Raw genomic sequence first — 14,667 nt, 5'->3', positions numbered from 1 at the left:
GGAGGTGGCTGGGGTATGGGCTCTGGAGTGGTTGGTTTGGTGATGAAAGGCATGCTCTTTGAAGGTGAGTTGTTTAATACCTCTGGGAATTTGCTAGTCCTGGGAGGGGCAGTCTCTCCAGGGTCAGCATGTCCCCACAAGTCAGAGCATCAGAAATACACGGTTAATACAAGGATGTTCCCAGAAAAATACATCACCCCAAACCACTCAGATGCTAAGTTGTGGAGTTAGGGTTTTAACCTAAATCTGTTAGACTCCAAAGCCCACACTATAGTGAAATCAATCACATCAGAAGCCCTCCTACTGGTACTGAAGCACCAGTGGCCTGGACCCAACAGAGAACAGGAAATCTCATTCTCCATAAGCTCAACACACAAAATTGGATGGACAGAGTAATGCCTTTAGTACCTATGAGAACTGTATCTGAAATCACATAGATGTCACTGTGGCTGATAGCCCTACTGGTGCCTGGTCATCAGGAACAGGATATCTCTTCTTCAGCAGCCACTGTGGAGTTTGTGAACTTAAGAGGCAGACAGTGGGGACTCTGAAAGGAGGGCTACAGCCCTCCTTAATGCATACAGCATGTGGAGAGGCCATTTCCTGTGTTTTAGGCTTCTCTAAGACATATCTGTTAGTGGTTGTAATAAGTATAGACTCCTTGGACTATAAAAGGCCATGATACTGTATAATAGGAAATCTCTATCATGCTTTAACCCTGGGGGAATAATACCTAGAGAAGATGGCATATCCAACCAGATGAACTCATCAGGGTAATGGCAAGAGTTAGAGTGGAAAAGTGGGTATGGTAAGGCCAAAGCTCTGTGCTTTGTAAGGTAAATTCATCTTATTTGCAAAAATTCACTGCCAGGGAATATTTTATTCTTTTGACTGAATGCAAAATATTTCTTTACTGTCCTAGAGCTTATTTCCTCCGAGAACCTGACCTCATGTTTATGAAGCTGTTGATCAAGAGTAAAGCTACTCCGTAACTCCCAAAGAGGCCTGATCACAGGAGCCAAGAAGCAGCCAGGGGCCATCTGTGACTTCAGTTCTGGAGACTCCTTCTTCCCTCCCTGGTCCTGGCCTGGCCATTGTTTGCTCAGCCTTTAGGAACCAGCATAAATGTCACTTAGAAAACCCTCATTTGCAAGCATCTAAGAACCTCTTTTGTAACCCTGAGCTCATTCATTCAACAAATATCTCCTGAGAGTCTATGTGCCAAACACTATTTTAGGTGTTACTGCTACAGCAGTGAACAAAATTAGCTACCCTCATGTGCTTGAATTCTAATGGGATGTGTGTGTGTGTGTGTGTGTGTGTGTGTGTGTGTGTATACATATATTATTTATTTATTGCCTAGTAGAGCACTGTTCAATAGAAATATAATACAAGCCACATATGTAATTAAAATTTTTCTAATAGTCACATTAAAAAATTAAAAAGAAAGAAGCAAAATTAATTTTCACAATATATTTTCAACCCAGCACATCCCAAATATCATTTCAACATGTAATCAGTATAAACAATTATTGATGAGATATTTTACTTTCTTTTTTTATACTAAATATTCAAAACCTGGGATGTATTCTATACTTACAGCACATCTCAGTTTGGACTAGCCACATTCACGTGTGGCTTGTGGCCACAGTATTGGATAACTCAGGCCTAGTGTATGATATGAGGGTAAGTGTGATGAAGAAAAACAAAGCAGTGGAGAGGAGCAAGAAAGAGAGCATGAGGGTGTGGTGGTCAGCTGCAACTTCAGACAGGTCAGGGAAGCTTCATTTTGAAGATGACATTACAGCAAAAAGCTGAAGTTGATGACTGAGATATGTGGATATTTTGGGGAAGAGTAGTCCAGGCAGAGAGAATAGCAAGTGCAAAGGTCCTGAGGTAGAAGAGTGGGTGGCAAGCTTGAAAAATAGTAAGAGACCCATTTATAATTAATTTTCGATGTATTTCTTCCTTCTAGGGTTAAAACTCCTTGAAAGCTGAGGCTCATTCTGGCTCTATGTCTCCTGTGTGGTACTTTTTCTGGCATATAGTAGGTACTCACAGATGAGTACCTATCCAGCAGATGGTACAGCAAGGATGTTGCAGTGCAGGTAAGAACCACTGCCCCCAGGAGACCCTTTTAAATATCACTATCTTCCTACTAGGATAGAGGATTTTGAGGAACCAGCGAATTGAATTGGCCTCTGTCCATTTGAATGGTGCAAACATTTTATATGTGCTTCTTTGGCTAAAAGCTTTTAAAAAGGTTCAGAACAGGCACATTTTGGAAGACTCGCTGGCTTACAGCTAGTTCATGAATTAGTAAGTTTGGTAATATACTTACGTGAGTCTCATTTCTAATGAAATTTCGAAGATCCCCATGTTTCATGTATGGTAGGACCACCAGTGGAGACCCCTCACTTCGAAGGCAGATTCCCAAGAGCGAGAGAACATTGGGATGACTAAAATCTTTCATGATGATTCCCTCGGTCAGAAATTGGGAAACTTCTCCTATGTCAGTGATTCCTGAGAAAGCCAGCAGTGGAGACATTAACCTCATTACAGGGACAACGATTACTTTGTCAAGTTCAGAGAAGGAGAGCAATGGAATGTAAAACCATTGGGCTACATCTTGCCCTGATGCCTTATCATCAGAGTGTTTCTTTACAATACTTCTGAGTGAATGATGTCACCTGTGCTGCACTTTTTTTTTTTTTTAAATTTTATTTTTGGCTGCGTTGGGTCTTCATTGATGTGCGCGGGCTTTCTCTAGTTTTGGCGAGGAGGGGCTGCTCTTCATTGCGGTGCACAGCCTTCTCATTGCAATGACTTTTCTTGTTGCGGAGAATGGGCTCTAGGTGTGCGGGCTTCAGTAGTTGTGGCATGTGGGCTCAGTAGTTGTGGTGCACGGGCTTAGTTGCTCCACAGCATGTGGGATCTTCCCGGACCAGGGCTCGAACCTGTGTCCCCTGCATTGGCAGGTGGATTCTTAACCACTGCGCCACCAGGGAAGTCCCTGTGCTACACCTTTAAGTCACCACCTGTACCTGTTTTTGTAAGAGTCTAGCAATCTGTTTGTCTCATGCAGAACCATAGTTTGTCTCTTACAGAAAAAGGAGACAGAAGCAGGCCAGTCCATTTCTGTAGTGATTGTCTAGGGCAGGGGTTGGCAAACTTTTCTGTAAAGGGCCAGATAGTAAATATTTTTGGCTTTGTAAGCCTTATGGTCTCTGTTGCAAATACTCAACTCTTGCCATTGCAGCGCAAAAGCAGCCACAGACAATAGTGGCTGAGTCTCAATAAACTTTATTTATGAAAACGGGCAGCAGGCCATAGTTTTCCAATCCCTGGAGTAGGAGGATTTGAAGACCAAACGTTGTCTATGGTATCTAAGTAGACTATTTTGTTATAATAGTTTCTAATCATTTCCAGATAGAGATCCCGAGGGCCTGACAATAGTCAGCACTAATAAAGAGTTAACAACCTTTAATTTATTAATCTGATTAGTATCAGTGTCAGTGATGATATTCTTCTACAAATGCAATGCATTCCAAGACCTGGAAGTCCATCTGGACCAAACAGAGATCAGCACACACCAGGGACAGAGAAAGATTTGTTGGCATTAGGACTGTTCTGAGTACAACTGGCAGGGGTACTCTTTAGTGAGGCAAACTTATTGACAATTATACTTAATCCATCACAGTTTGTAGTTAGATTTCATATAAACTGTCCCTTTAATTACCTTGTGGTTAGCCTTTCAAAAAAATGAACCATACAGAACACTGCTCAGCACGGAGATTTATGTTTAAAAAAGCTGAAATATTTCTGGCAATAATGTATCTTGTAAGAAAACCTTTCACGTGCGCATTGAATGCTTATTAATTCCAATATAAATCTGTAATATATCTTGTTAACATTTTTTCAGGCTGCCTCAAACTATGAGCAGAAATTTAGAAATGGGGGTAGAAAAGGCAAGCACACTGACCTGACATGTGAGACCTGTCAGCAAAGGTGGAGCCAGGAAAGCTCTAGTATGAGGAGTATATTGGGTTGTACAAGACAGTAATTTATGCCATAATTATGGCTCTGGGTCATTAATAAAGTCTTAGTTTATGTTTGGAAGCATTCCATGTTTCTTTTCTCTTTTTTTTTAAGCAAAGTTTAATAACATGCATACATGGGAGAGACCCAGGAAAACTGAGTAACTCCAGCATTCCCTGCTTCTTAAAAAGAGTATGCATTCCATTTTAAAAAGATTTTCTCAATAGCAGATAATATTAAAAAATATATGTCTAGCACTAAAAGAGGGTAAGTATCACTTGTTAAGGAAGTACATTTATGTGGAATACCTCATTCACCAAAAATGTGGATAAATGAGATATTACCACATTTACAATTTTTCAATTTTCTGCTGGCATATTTTTTTCCTGTTTTCTTATTTCATTTTTTATCTTTTTGATGGAAGTCATGGTTAAAAAATAATTATAGTAATGTCTCTGGGTAAAATGAGTCATTATTACTGTATGTGCCAACATGCTTCCCATAGTTTCCATAAATATCACTTGTAAAACAAATATTATAAGCCAAACATACTTAAATGATACTTAGGCTCATCCAAGAACCTCATTTCTCCTTCATTCTTACTTATGAGGGCTCTGAGGGATAATTTCTGAGGAAACATTTCAATAAGAATTTTTTAAAATAAATTTATATATATATATATATATATTTTAAATTTTTGGCTGCGTTGGGTCTTCGTTGCTGCATGCGGGCTTTCTCTAGTTGTGGCCAGTGGGGACTGCTCTTCATTGCGGTGCGCGGGCTTCTCATTGCGGTGGCTTCTCTTGTTGCGGAGCATGGGCTCTAGGCGCACGGGCTTCAGTAGTTGTGGCTGCAGGCTCTAGAGCACAGTCTCAGTAGTTGTGGCACACGGGCTTAGTTGCTCCGCGGCATGTGGGATCTTCCCGGACCAGGGCTTGAACCCGTGTCCCCTGCATTGGCAGGCAGATTCTTAACCACTGCGCCACCAGGGAAGTCCCATCAATAAGAATTTAGATCAAACGAATTTTCAGGATTAGATCCATAATTCCAGCAGCTGCTGATTTTTCCACAAGGGAAAGTGTAAATCAACGTTTTATTATGAACTATTTATTAGTTTGCAAACCACGAAAGTGTACTCCACTGTTAAATAAAATATAACTTACTATTCAAGGATTTCACAGCACAGTGAATTTTCTTATCATCGTTGTCCAACAAAGTCCCATGATATACACACCCGAAATGTCCTACATGAAAGAGGGAACTTGGTTAGTGCCACATTACTTTTAATTGTGCGATATTATTTATTAAGCTCTTCATGATCTTCATTTCTCTTTTCTTCCTACATGGAAAAAAAGTGCATTGTTTCTTATGCTTTTGATTAACAATGCCACTATTTGTGTGTGTTTGTGAAATATGTATACGTAATTAATTTCACCCAAAGATACAAGCAATATGATTATTTAATACATGGCAAATATTTAGGTGATGTAACTGTTATTAAAGGTTAACATAATAAAATATTCAACCACAGTGGAACCACTGAAAACAGGAGTAACATCTGCCTCGTAAAAGAAACATTAGTTTTAAGGATCAAATAACATCTTTTAAATATGAAAAATGAAGTTTTACCCACATAAAGAAATACAATAAAATAAGCTCCCTATATTCCAATAAACTGAAATGAAATAAAAATGTCACCATTAGAAATAAGATTAGCATTACAGAATAAGGATTTCCCCCTTTAGTCACCAGTTAGTTTGTAATCCAGGTTGGCAGAAACTGAAAGGCAATCGCCCAAATGAAGCAAATTCACTCTGAGTCATTTCATCTAGTTCTCTGGTTTTAGCCACATCACTTTCCCAATGGTAGCCTTTCATCCAGTGGCAGTAATTTTCCCCAGAGGTGCCAAATGTCTGATAGCTGTGTAAGTCATTAAGTTGTCCAGCTGGCCAAGACCCCCGAGTGCCTAGCATGTGAGTGTTGGGCATTAGTCTACTCTCTTGTAATGCAAAGATGACTAAATAAATGCTCTTGAGGGCTCACGTTCTACTGGGGAAAGCATATAAATAAATAATAGTTAATACTTATAGAATCATTCATGATTTTTACTTTATAAGAGAGATAATTGCCATTTTTAGCACCTTTCATGATAAAATACTAATTTTACAATATGTAGAATTAGAACATAATTAGTGAAGCCACACACTCTAAAACTGGTACAATTACTAGGATTTACAGGCTGGTAAAAGAACTATATATTACTCTGATGTGAAACACGTTTGTTAACAGCGAAGCTGCTACTTGGGAAGGGGAGCATGCTAAGGATTAAAATCTGGAGTATGCGATAGAGGAATGTGTTGATGCTTTCACAGGAAAATGGGAAGGCCTCGTGAACACAAAAGGCAAATTGTCCCATCAGCTTCTTCTGCATCATGCTGGCTGATGTCTCTGCTACCTCTTGCAGCGCACACTGAATAAAAAGGGATCAGAGGCCATTCAGTATTAAAGGTAAAAGCTTTTTAGAAAAAAAGGGAAGAGTGGAGTTCATTTCCTGGCTTCCGGTTGGTTTCTTTTCCTGCTCAATATTTCCTCAAATACTGTACACGCTAGCTGTTATTGCTGCTTTGGCTGGCTTATTACAAATATTCATTCCTCTTTGTATAAAGAAATTGGAGTGCATTGTAGTGATGATGTATGTTGCTTCAGATCAAGGGAAGGCTATAAATTCCCTGTCTCCTGATGCTGTCCAGCAGTATACAAATTGCTATAAACCAGGACTTCATAGAGTTAGTCACTATTCTCAGGGTAGAGAAAGACTGGAAGGAGAGAGGAGTAAAAATATTGGAACTTAACAGAATGATTTTTAGAAGGAAGTAAAAGGCACGTTTCAAGAAATTATAGTTGTCATTATGAAAAAGGTGAGGGAGGAATGTGATTTATTTCTAATACGTTTGGGAGATTATCAAGTTGTCTCCATGCACAGGGACAAATCCCCATGGATGTGATTTGCAGGGCTGTATGTCTGCAGAACAGAAATCAAGTGCACTTGTTATCACTGTTCTGTCAGTTGCTTTCACCATTGTCTAATTCCTAATCTGCAAAGGCAGAAGATAAAATGCTTACTGGAAAATCGTGTTTAACAAAAAGTTGAGTGGAAATACTTACCTCTTCCTATGACTTCATTGAAATGCACAATCAGGCTGCTTGGCCCAATCACTACGTGCTGAACTGCCTGGACCAGCTCTGGATTTAGAGCACTGAGGTCAATGTGGACAGTATTTTGCAGTAATGGACTGGATATATCAGAGTCCCCACTAGTTAGGATGGGGGATAGGTCTGTCAGAGGATACTGCACTTGTCTGCATGACCCATTCTGAGATGAGTTAGGAAACTGGTCTGCAAGATAAAGCAAAATTATTAGAAACAATAGTGAAACCTCACTTAGTGGGGACTGCAACAGGGGCAGCAAACTGAATTAATAACAAAACCAAAGTTTAAATTTAAATTTAAAGAAATGATGGTTGTATCATTGAATGAGGCTAGGAAAAACCCTTACAAAGGAATTGGTTTAATAAAATTGGGAAAAGATACAGGTATGCGTGTGTGTGTTTAAAAAAAAATTATTGATTCTCTTGTAAGAATATTAAGCAGTAACTTTGAAAGCTTGTTTTCCCTCTTCATTTCCTTAGACATTTCTCTTTTTAGGTATAGCAAAAACCCAAGCTTGAGATTTGTTTTTTAATATACTATATTCTTAAGAATGCAAAGCAGCAAAAATAGTAAGCAACTGCCTGGCTCCCACAAAAATCCAACTCAACTATAAGAAAATGAAAAAAGATGCCTTTTGAGAGACTAGTGTTTATTAATGGAATGAATTAGTATTGCTCAAAACCTATGTGGATTCCTGGTCAATGAAAAATATGTAAAGTGAAATATTATATATCTATATCTCTCTATATAAATATACACCCATACACACAAACGACTAGAAATATGCAATGGCTAAAATTTCAGAATTGAAAGTTTTTCACATTTGTGGTAAGTTCTCCATACTGTGGTGATGGCAGCAGATCTAGTGTTATCACTCTTTAGAGAAAGCAGATTAGAATTGGGTTAGTGTGCCATTCTCACTGCTTACTTGAGGACACTTGGAAAGGGATCAGATCAGCATTCCTTGTAAATTGATCTTTATAACCAAAACGGTAAGAGCCTCAAGCAAGGTTCCCTTTTTCTAGGTGAAACTTTTCCATTTCAGGGGTAGGGAATTATGGGGCTGAGAATACATTTCTTAATGCCAGATAAGGCAAAAAAGCCACCAGTTGCTTCACCCTTTCCAAAGGGAATGCATACATGTCAAGGAGAGGGCATTATACTGGCAGCAACTGACTTGAAGACTAACTGGGTATTGAAATGTATTAGTATATAACACAGGGAGAGGGGAGAGGCTTATGAGGGGGTCCACATTAGCACAAAAAGCTCCTTTGCAAAGGAGCAGGAAAATCAGAACTTAAGAGAGGATCATTAAAAAGAAAGTTGATGGTACCCTAAGTATTCCTAAGCCCACTTAAACATGTTTAGTATCTGCCACGTTGGAAGTTTGGTTAATACATCAATTTGGCCAGAGCAGTAAATTTCAACAGTGGTTCCAGAAAAGCTTTGGGACCACCTGTAGTTATAGTAATCACTAGCTGGAAATGAGACAGATGCAACCTTAAAAGAAGGATGTAGAACATCAGGGGAGTGCTTGAGATGTTGGATGGGTAAGGGAAGGAAGGCGCCTAGCTGGGTGTCTGTTCCTTTAATTCCAGAGTCAGGGTTTCCAAACCTTTCCTAGGGGATGGAAATGCGGATGAACCTCTCTAAACTCAGTTCCTTTGTCTTCACTTCTCAAACCTTTGCACCTAGAGATCAGGGTTCTAAATTTTCAGAGGTGCAGAGATTAAGGGAAATCCTTGACAAGGCACAGGAAAAAATCCTCTGGCATAGAAATTGTACTGACCCTTGGGCTAAGTTCAAACATGCACACAAACCAATTTAAACCATCAGTGTGTGATTCTGGTCTGACACACAGAGAATTCTAGGTCTGCATGAAAGACTGATAAGGATGCTGTCCCCACCGCACACAGAGAGAGAAGCTCTGTAGGTGCCTCTTTATTAGGTGCTGGCTGTGCATTTCCTCATTATTCTATCTGGATAACTTTCTTTTGCCTATTTTATTTTTCCATATCTCCAAGGAGTAGGTTCAATGTAGGAAAGAGGATGAAACTCAAGTTTCTTAGCAATGATGACAGAGGTCTGGTGAGTAATGAGGTTGAAGGAAGATTAAATGTGCTTCTTTAAAAAAATTACTTGTGAATTTTAAAGATCTCAAATTAGAGCCATTAAATGTGAATATAAAATAATAAACAGATCTAAATTTCAAAACTATAAACTGGATTTGATTTGTCCATGTTGTTAAGGGCTTGGATTCTTAAAGGTAAAGGGAGTCATGGGGGAAAAGACAATATTAACAGTGTCTATAGAACATCTCTATAGAACTAACATAAACTTGAAAAAGTAAGAGGCAGTAAGTGCTGAAAAAGTTAAAATGGTAAGTGACTCATTGCTCTTGTACTTGTTTTGATGAGCAACTTCTAAGTTTTGCAGTATCCTCAACTGTCTGTGACTCATTTTATTTATCCACTGGTAAATATTCAACCAGGAAAATGCTTGTACTTGACTCACGTCCTGTAACTTCTAAAGATAATGGAGCAGATACAATACAGACATTTTGCTTTTACCAGGAGATTTTAAATAAAACAATGTGAAATGCTCTGGCTAATCTGACAATTATTAGGCCTAATGTTTTGCAAAACAGATGATGTTAACCCTCCCTTCTAAATAGCATAATTGAAGGTTTTTATTGGATAAGACTCAAAATATATTCAAGTCCTGGGATGCTGTGGGTAAAAAGCTGAGTACTAACAGTTCACTGAGAATCCTTCAAAGGAGGGCTAAAAGTATAATTTAAATGTTTGAGGATCAACGGGTAAAAAAATGTAGCTGTACCAACTTCTATTTCAATAAATATATGTTTCCTATCTTAACTCTTCCTGGGTTGTTAAAGAGAGCTTCACAATTTTTTAGCATTGCACTCAGATGATAAACACCTTATCTTTGCTCAAATGATTTTAAAATGAACCTTTTTGTGAGAACAGAGCTTAAAGACTCTAAAAATCTCATACAACATGTAAATGAGTTCATTTTAAAATAAGAGCCGTGTAACTCTGTGTCAAATTAAATACTTCTTTGGCCAAAGAAGAGGTGAATACTTCTTTTATATTTTTATAAAAATATAAAGGCAAAACCAAAAATAAACAACAATGCCACACAACCCACTGAGGTATATGTATAGGTATTTCTCAGAACAATAAACTGAAGTATACCTTCTGGAAAAGTAGCTCGGTAGTCTACAGATTCATTTGAAACCATTTCTGTAGTTGGGCTTACACTTCGGGCACTTACAAGCCTATCCAAATGAGGAGTGTGTACTCTTGCATCATAGCGAACTAATTCACTGCCCAGATCTTAAAACAGAAAGAGAGAAAGAGCTCGTTAAAGACTTGGCTATCATGGATCCCAGTAGTCTTTGACCCAGTGACCAGAACTCATGGGTTTTATGGATTGCATAAGACCACACACATGAATCTATGACAATTTTAAACTGTAACGACTGTATTCTTAAGGCAACTCCTTTAAAACAAACAATAACCAAAAAATGTACCTTTAATTTGCTTTCTCTTTTTCAGCCACAGGAAAAGCCCAAGTAATAATAAGAGTATTATTGATATTGAGACAACACCAACAATCAGTCCTGTGAAATTCTGATCTGGTTGAACTATCACTTTTCCAAGGACGGTTGAAGAAATTGCTTGCTTCCACTAAAAATGACAAATAGAAGTCAGAATTTAGTCATGATAGATACAAAATACACTACACAGTTGAATCACAGTCTCCCTGGGCTCAAAATACTACCTGGTTATTACCGTTCTAGAAGTAGCATAACTGCCTTCAGAGTATTAAGACATTCCTCAATTCTGTTTCAGTGTTCAAATAATTAGGGGCTACTAATCACTTAAGTACTTACATTATGCATAGCTGCTTGTACTTATAACTAGGTATTAGGGGGTAAAAAGATAAAAATCAGTCTCTGACCTTGAGGAACTGAAGTATGAAAGGGAGACAAACACAAAAATAAATGATTATAGTACGCTATGGTATGTACTGTAGAAGTATGAACATATAGTAAGAAAAAGAGACAACAGGACATTAATTCTGTCCTGGAGGGTAGGGTAGAGGACACAGGAGACTCCCCATAAGTAGTAATCATATTATTATTATGATGGGATAATAAAGTCTCAGAATATTTTTATTTCAGTTTTGATACATAGAAGTCTTTGACGTTCCTTCCAGCTCTAACATGGTATGATTTTTAGGATTTCTGGTCCTTTTAATTCCAAACTCTGATCTCATGATTCAGCCTTCTTTTTTTTTTTTTAAAATTAATTAATTAATTAATTTTAGTTTTTTTTGGCTGTGTTAGGTCTTCATTTCTGTGTGAGGGCTTTCTCTTGTTGCGGCCAGCAGGGGCTACTCTTCATCGCGGTGTGCGGGCCTCTCACTGTTGCGGCCTCTCTTGTTGCTGAGTACAGGCTCCAGACGTGCAGGCTCAGTAGTTGTGGCTCACGGGGCCAGTTGCTCCGCGGCATGTGGGATCTTCCCGGACCAGGGCTCGAACCTGTGTCCCCTGCATTGGCAGGCAGATTCTCAACCACTGCGCCACCAGAGAAGCCCCAGCCTTCTTTGATTTTTAAATTTTTTCATACATTCCCATTTCATAACTTTTTGGAAAACTTCAGGAACCCTTTAAAAATCACACATTCTTGGATAAACAAAATGTGGTATATCTATACAGTGGAATATTATTCAGCCTTATGTGGTGTATCTATACAGTGGAATATTATTCAGCCTTAAAAAGGAATGAAGATCTGACACGTGCTACAACATGGATCAACCTTGAAAACTTGCTAAGTAGAATAAGCCAGACACAAAAGGACAAATATTATATGATTTCACTTATACGAAATGTCTAGAGTAGGCAAATTCATAAAGACAGAAAGTAGATTAGAGGTTACCAGGGGCTGGGGAAGAGGAGGGATTGTGACAGTACTATTGAATGGTTCCAGAGGTTCTGTTTAGGGTGATGAAAAAGTTTTGGAATTCGACAGTGGTGATGGTTGCACAACACTGTGAATGTAATTAATGCCACTGAGTTGTACACTAAAAAATGATTGAAATGGCAAATTTTATATGTATTTTACCATAATTTAAAAAATAATGTTATATACCTAAAACCATTGAACTGTATACTTTAAATGTATAAACTGTATGGTATGTGAATTAATCTCAATAAAGCTGTTAAAAAAAAAAAGAATGAAAAAAAAATCACTCACTCCGGTTTCCAGTTATATGATTTAGCTGTTTACATGAAAGAAGTTACTATAAAATAGTTTAATTCTTATTTTACTTCATCCAGTGCATACATATTCTTTTACTTATGGGTCTCTGCATTTGAGATCACCGTAGCGGGCAGTAGTTTGTTGGCTCTGGCCTCTTGGAGTGGTGAGAGGTGGGGAAAGGGCCCTATTGAATGTGTCCTTATCCCTCCTGAGAATTACAGAAAATTTCGGCAAGAACGTGGCATGATGGAGAGGAGCGTGTCCAGTAAGGACTTTTGAGGTCTACCCTTTGAAGCTTGGGAAGGAGACAGTGCAACAAAAACCTCACTATTTCTAAAATAACAACTAAGAAGCAAGGCTGAGATGATGAGCTAAAGCCAACAGACAAATGAACTTTAATGATTTATGTCAAGCCTGCAAGTGACATGATTATGCTGGCATCTTTATTTACATCATGAGAGGAAAGCAGGAATCCCACCTCTATATTTAGTTCGCTGTTCAATTTCAGCAGGTCATTGGGGACCGTACATAAAACGGCTTCAGAAAGTGACTGTATATTCTCACAGCTCTTATTTCCAACTTTTAACACTTCACCTTTAACTGCTTCAGGGTCAATATCGTTTCCCTGGAAGAGAAAAAGAAAAAGGAGCTTGTTAACACTTCACAGTTTTGCAGGAATGCAAACAATTGTGAAGGAATATAAATATACTGCAAACACAGGTCATGTTGTTTACCAAGGCACATGATTTTCTGACACGCATTTTTTTTTTTTTTTTTGAGGTACGCGGGCCTCTCACTGTTGTGGCCTCTACCGTTGCGGAGCACAGGCTCCGAACTCGCAGGCTCAGCGGCCATGGCTCACGGGCCCAGCCGCTCCGCGGAATGCAGCATCTTCCCGGACCGGGGCACGAACCCGCGTCTCCTGCATCGGCAGGCGGACGCTCAACCACTGCGCCACCAGGGAAGCCCATGATTACATTATTTTGAACAATTATATAGTTACATGAAGGCGTTAAAAACATTGTTCAATTTGACATATTTAGTTAATTGAAGTCACCATTAGGTATTTAAAATATCACTGTTTTGTTGAAGAAACCAATAATTAGCCTTGGTAAAAAAGTGGCACAATTTCTCATATGAAGACTTAATGAGTATGGCTATTTATTTATTATTTTAAAAATTTATTTATTTTATTTTTATTATTTATTTTTTGGCATTGGGTCTTCGTTGCTGCACGTGGGCTTTCTCTAGTTGCGGCGAGGGGGGCTCTTCTTTGTTGCGGTGGGCGGGCTTCTCACTGCGGTGGCTTCTCTTGTTGCAGAGCACGGGCTCTAGGTGAACGGTTTTCAGTAGTTGTGGCTCGCGGGTTCTAGAGCGCAGGCTCTGTACTTGTGGCGCACGGGCTTAGTTGCTCCACGGCATGTGGGATCTTCCCGAACCAGGGCTTGAACCTGCGTCCCCTGCATTGGCAGGCAGATTCTTAGCCACTGCACCACCAGGGAAGTCCAAGTATCGTTATTTATTAAAAAGTCATTATTTTGAGGGGAGAGAGATATCAAAACTTATTAGCATTTTTCTTAGGGACAAAGAGCAGCCAGTAACAAATACAGTACTGCTCCTTTGTTTCCCACTTTGTTTTACATGACCTTTAACACTTGGCAAACTAGTTTTACATACATTGTCTCATATGGATCTCGATACATTGCTAGGTCAAATATTATTCTCGGAAAAGAAGCTGGAAGAAAATACTTCTTTCTAACATGAATTTGGAGTTAAAAAAAAATGGATATAGACAAAGTCTATCCTTACGATATTTCTAGAGGCAGTATGTGTACTCCATTGAACCAGGTCAGCCCCACAGGGCAAGTCAACGTAGAAGCACATAAATCTAATAAGTCACCTTGGGGCTTCAAATGACAACTTGTTGGTTAGGACTGAGGAGGGCTAAGGCATTGGCTCACATACTGGAGGAAATTCAGGGAATGACAAAGGAAAGAGATTAAAGAGCTGGAGGGCTTGATTTATGAGGGAATGACTAAAATGTATCTTGCTTGCTTAGATAATGATGAAGGCTGGGGGAAGGGATGAACATACTGCGTTTACATTTCCAATACTCCTTCTTTTAGGCTCA

At 38.9% G+C, this 14,667-nt stretch overlaps 1 protein-coding gene across 3 annotated transcripts in view; it reads right to left on the bottom strand.

Moving 5' to 3' along the window:
* Positions 1–14,667, bottom strand: part of MET (MET proto-oncogene, receptor tyrosine kinase) — a 128,025-nt gene that overhangs the window by 13,589 nt on the left and 99,769 nt on the right. Inside the window, exons 12-17 of one of the 3 annotated variants that reach the window (XM_067746801.1) lie at positions 13,015–13,161; positions 10,802–10,958; positions 10,464–10,604; positions 7,204–7,434; positions 5,202–5,282; positions 2,342–2,523 (exon numbers count right to left, since the gene is read on the bottom strand). In XM_067746801.1, the coding sequence (XP_067602902.1) occupies positions 2,342–2,523; positions 5,202–5,282; positions 7,204–7,434; positions 10,464–10,604; positions 10,802–10,958; positions 13,015–13,161 (939 nt within the window). Of the gene's footprint in view, positions 1–2,341; positions 2,524–4,718; positions 4,989–5,201; positions 5,283–7,203; positions 7,435–10,463; positions 10,605–10,801; positions 10,959–13,014; positions 13,162–14,667 lie in introns of those variants that run through there. The other 2 variants (XM_067746802.1, XM_067746803.1) reach the window with 2 other exon arrangements.

The sequence above is a fragment of the Pseudorca crassidens genome, chromosome 8 (genome assembly GCF_039906515.1).
Source record: "Pseudorca crassidens isolate mPseCra1 chromosome 8, mPseCra1.hap1, whole genome shotgun sequence".
Lineage (NCBI taxonomy): Eukaryota > Metazoa > Chordata > Mammalia > Artiodactyla > Delphinidae > Pseudorca > Pseudorca crassidens.
The sequence above is the reverse complement of the archived record's forward strand: the minus strand, read 5'-3'. Positions and strand labels throughout refer to the sequence as shown.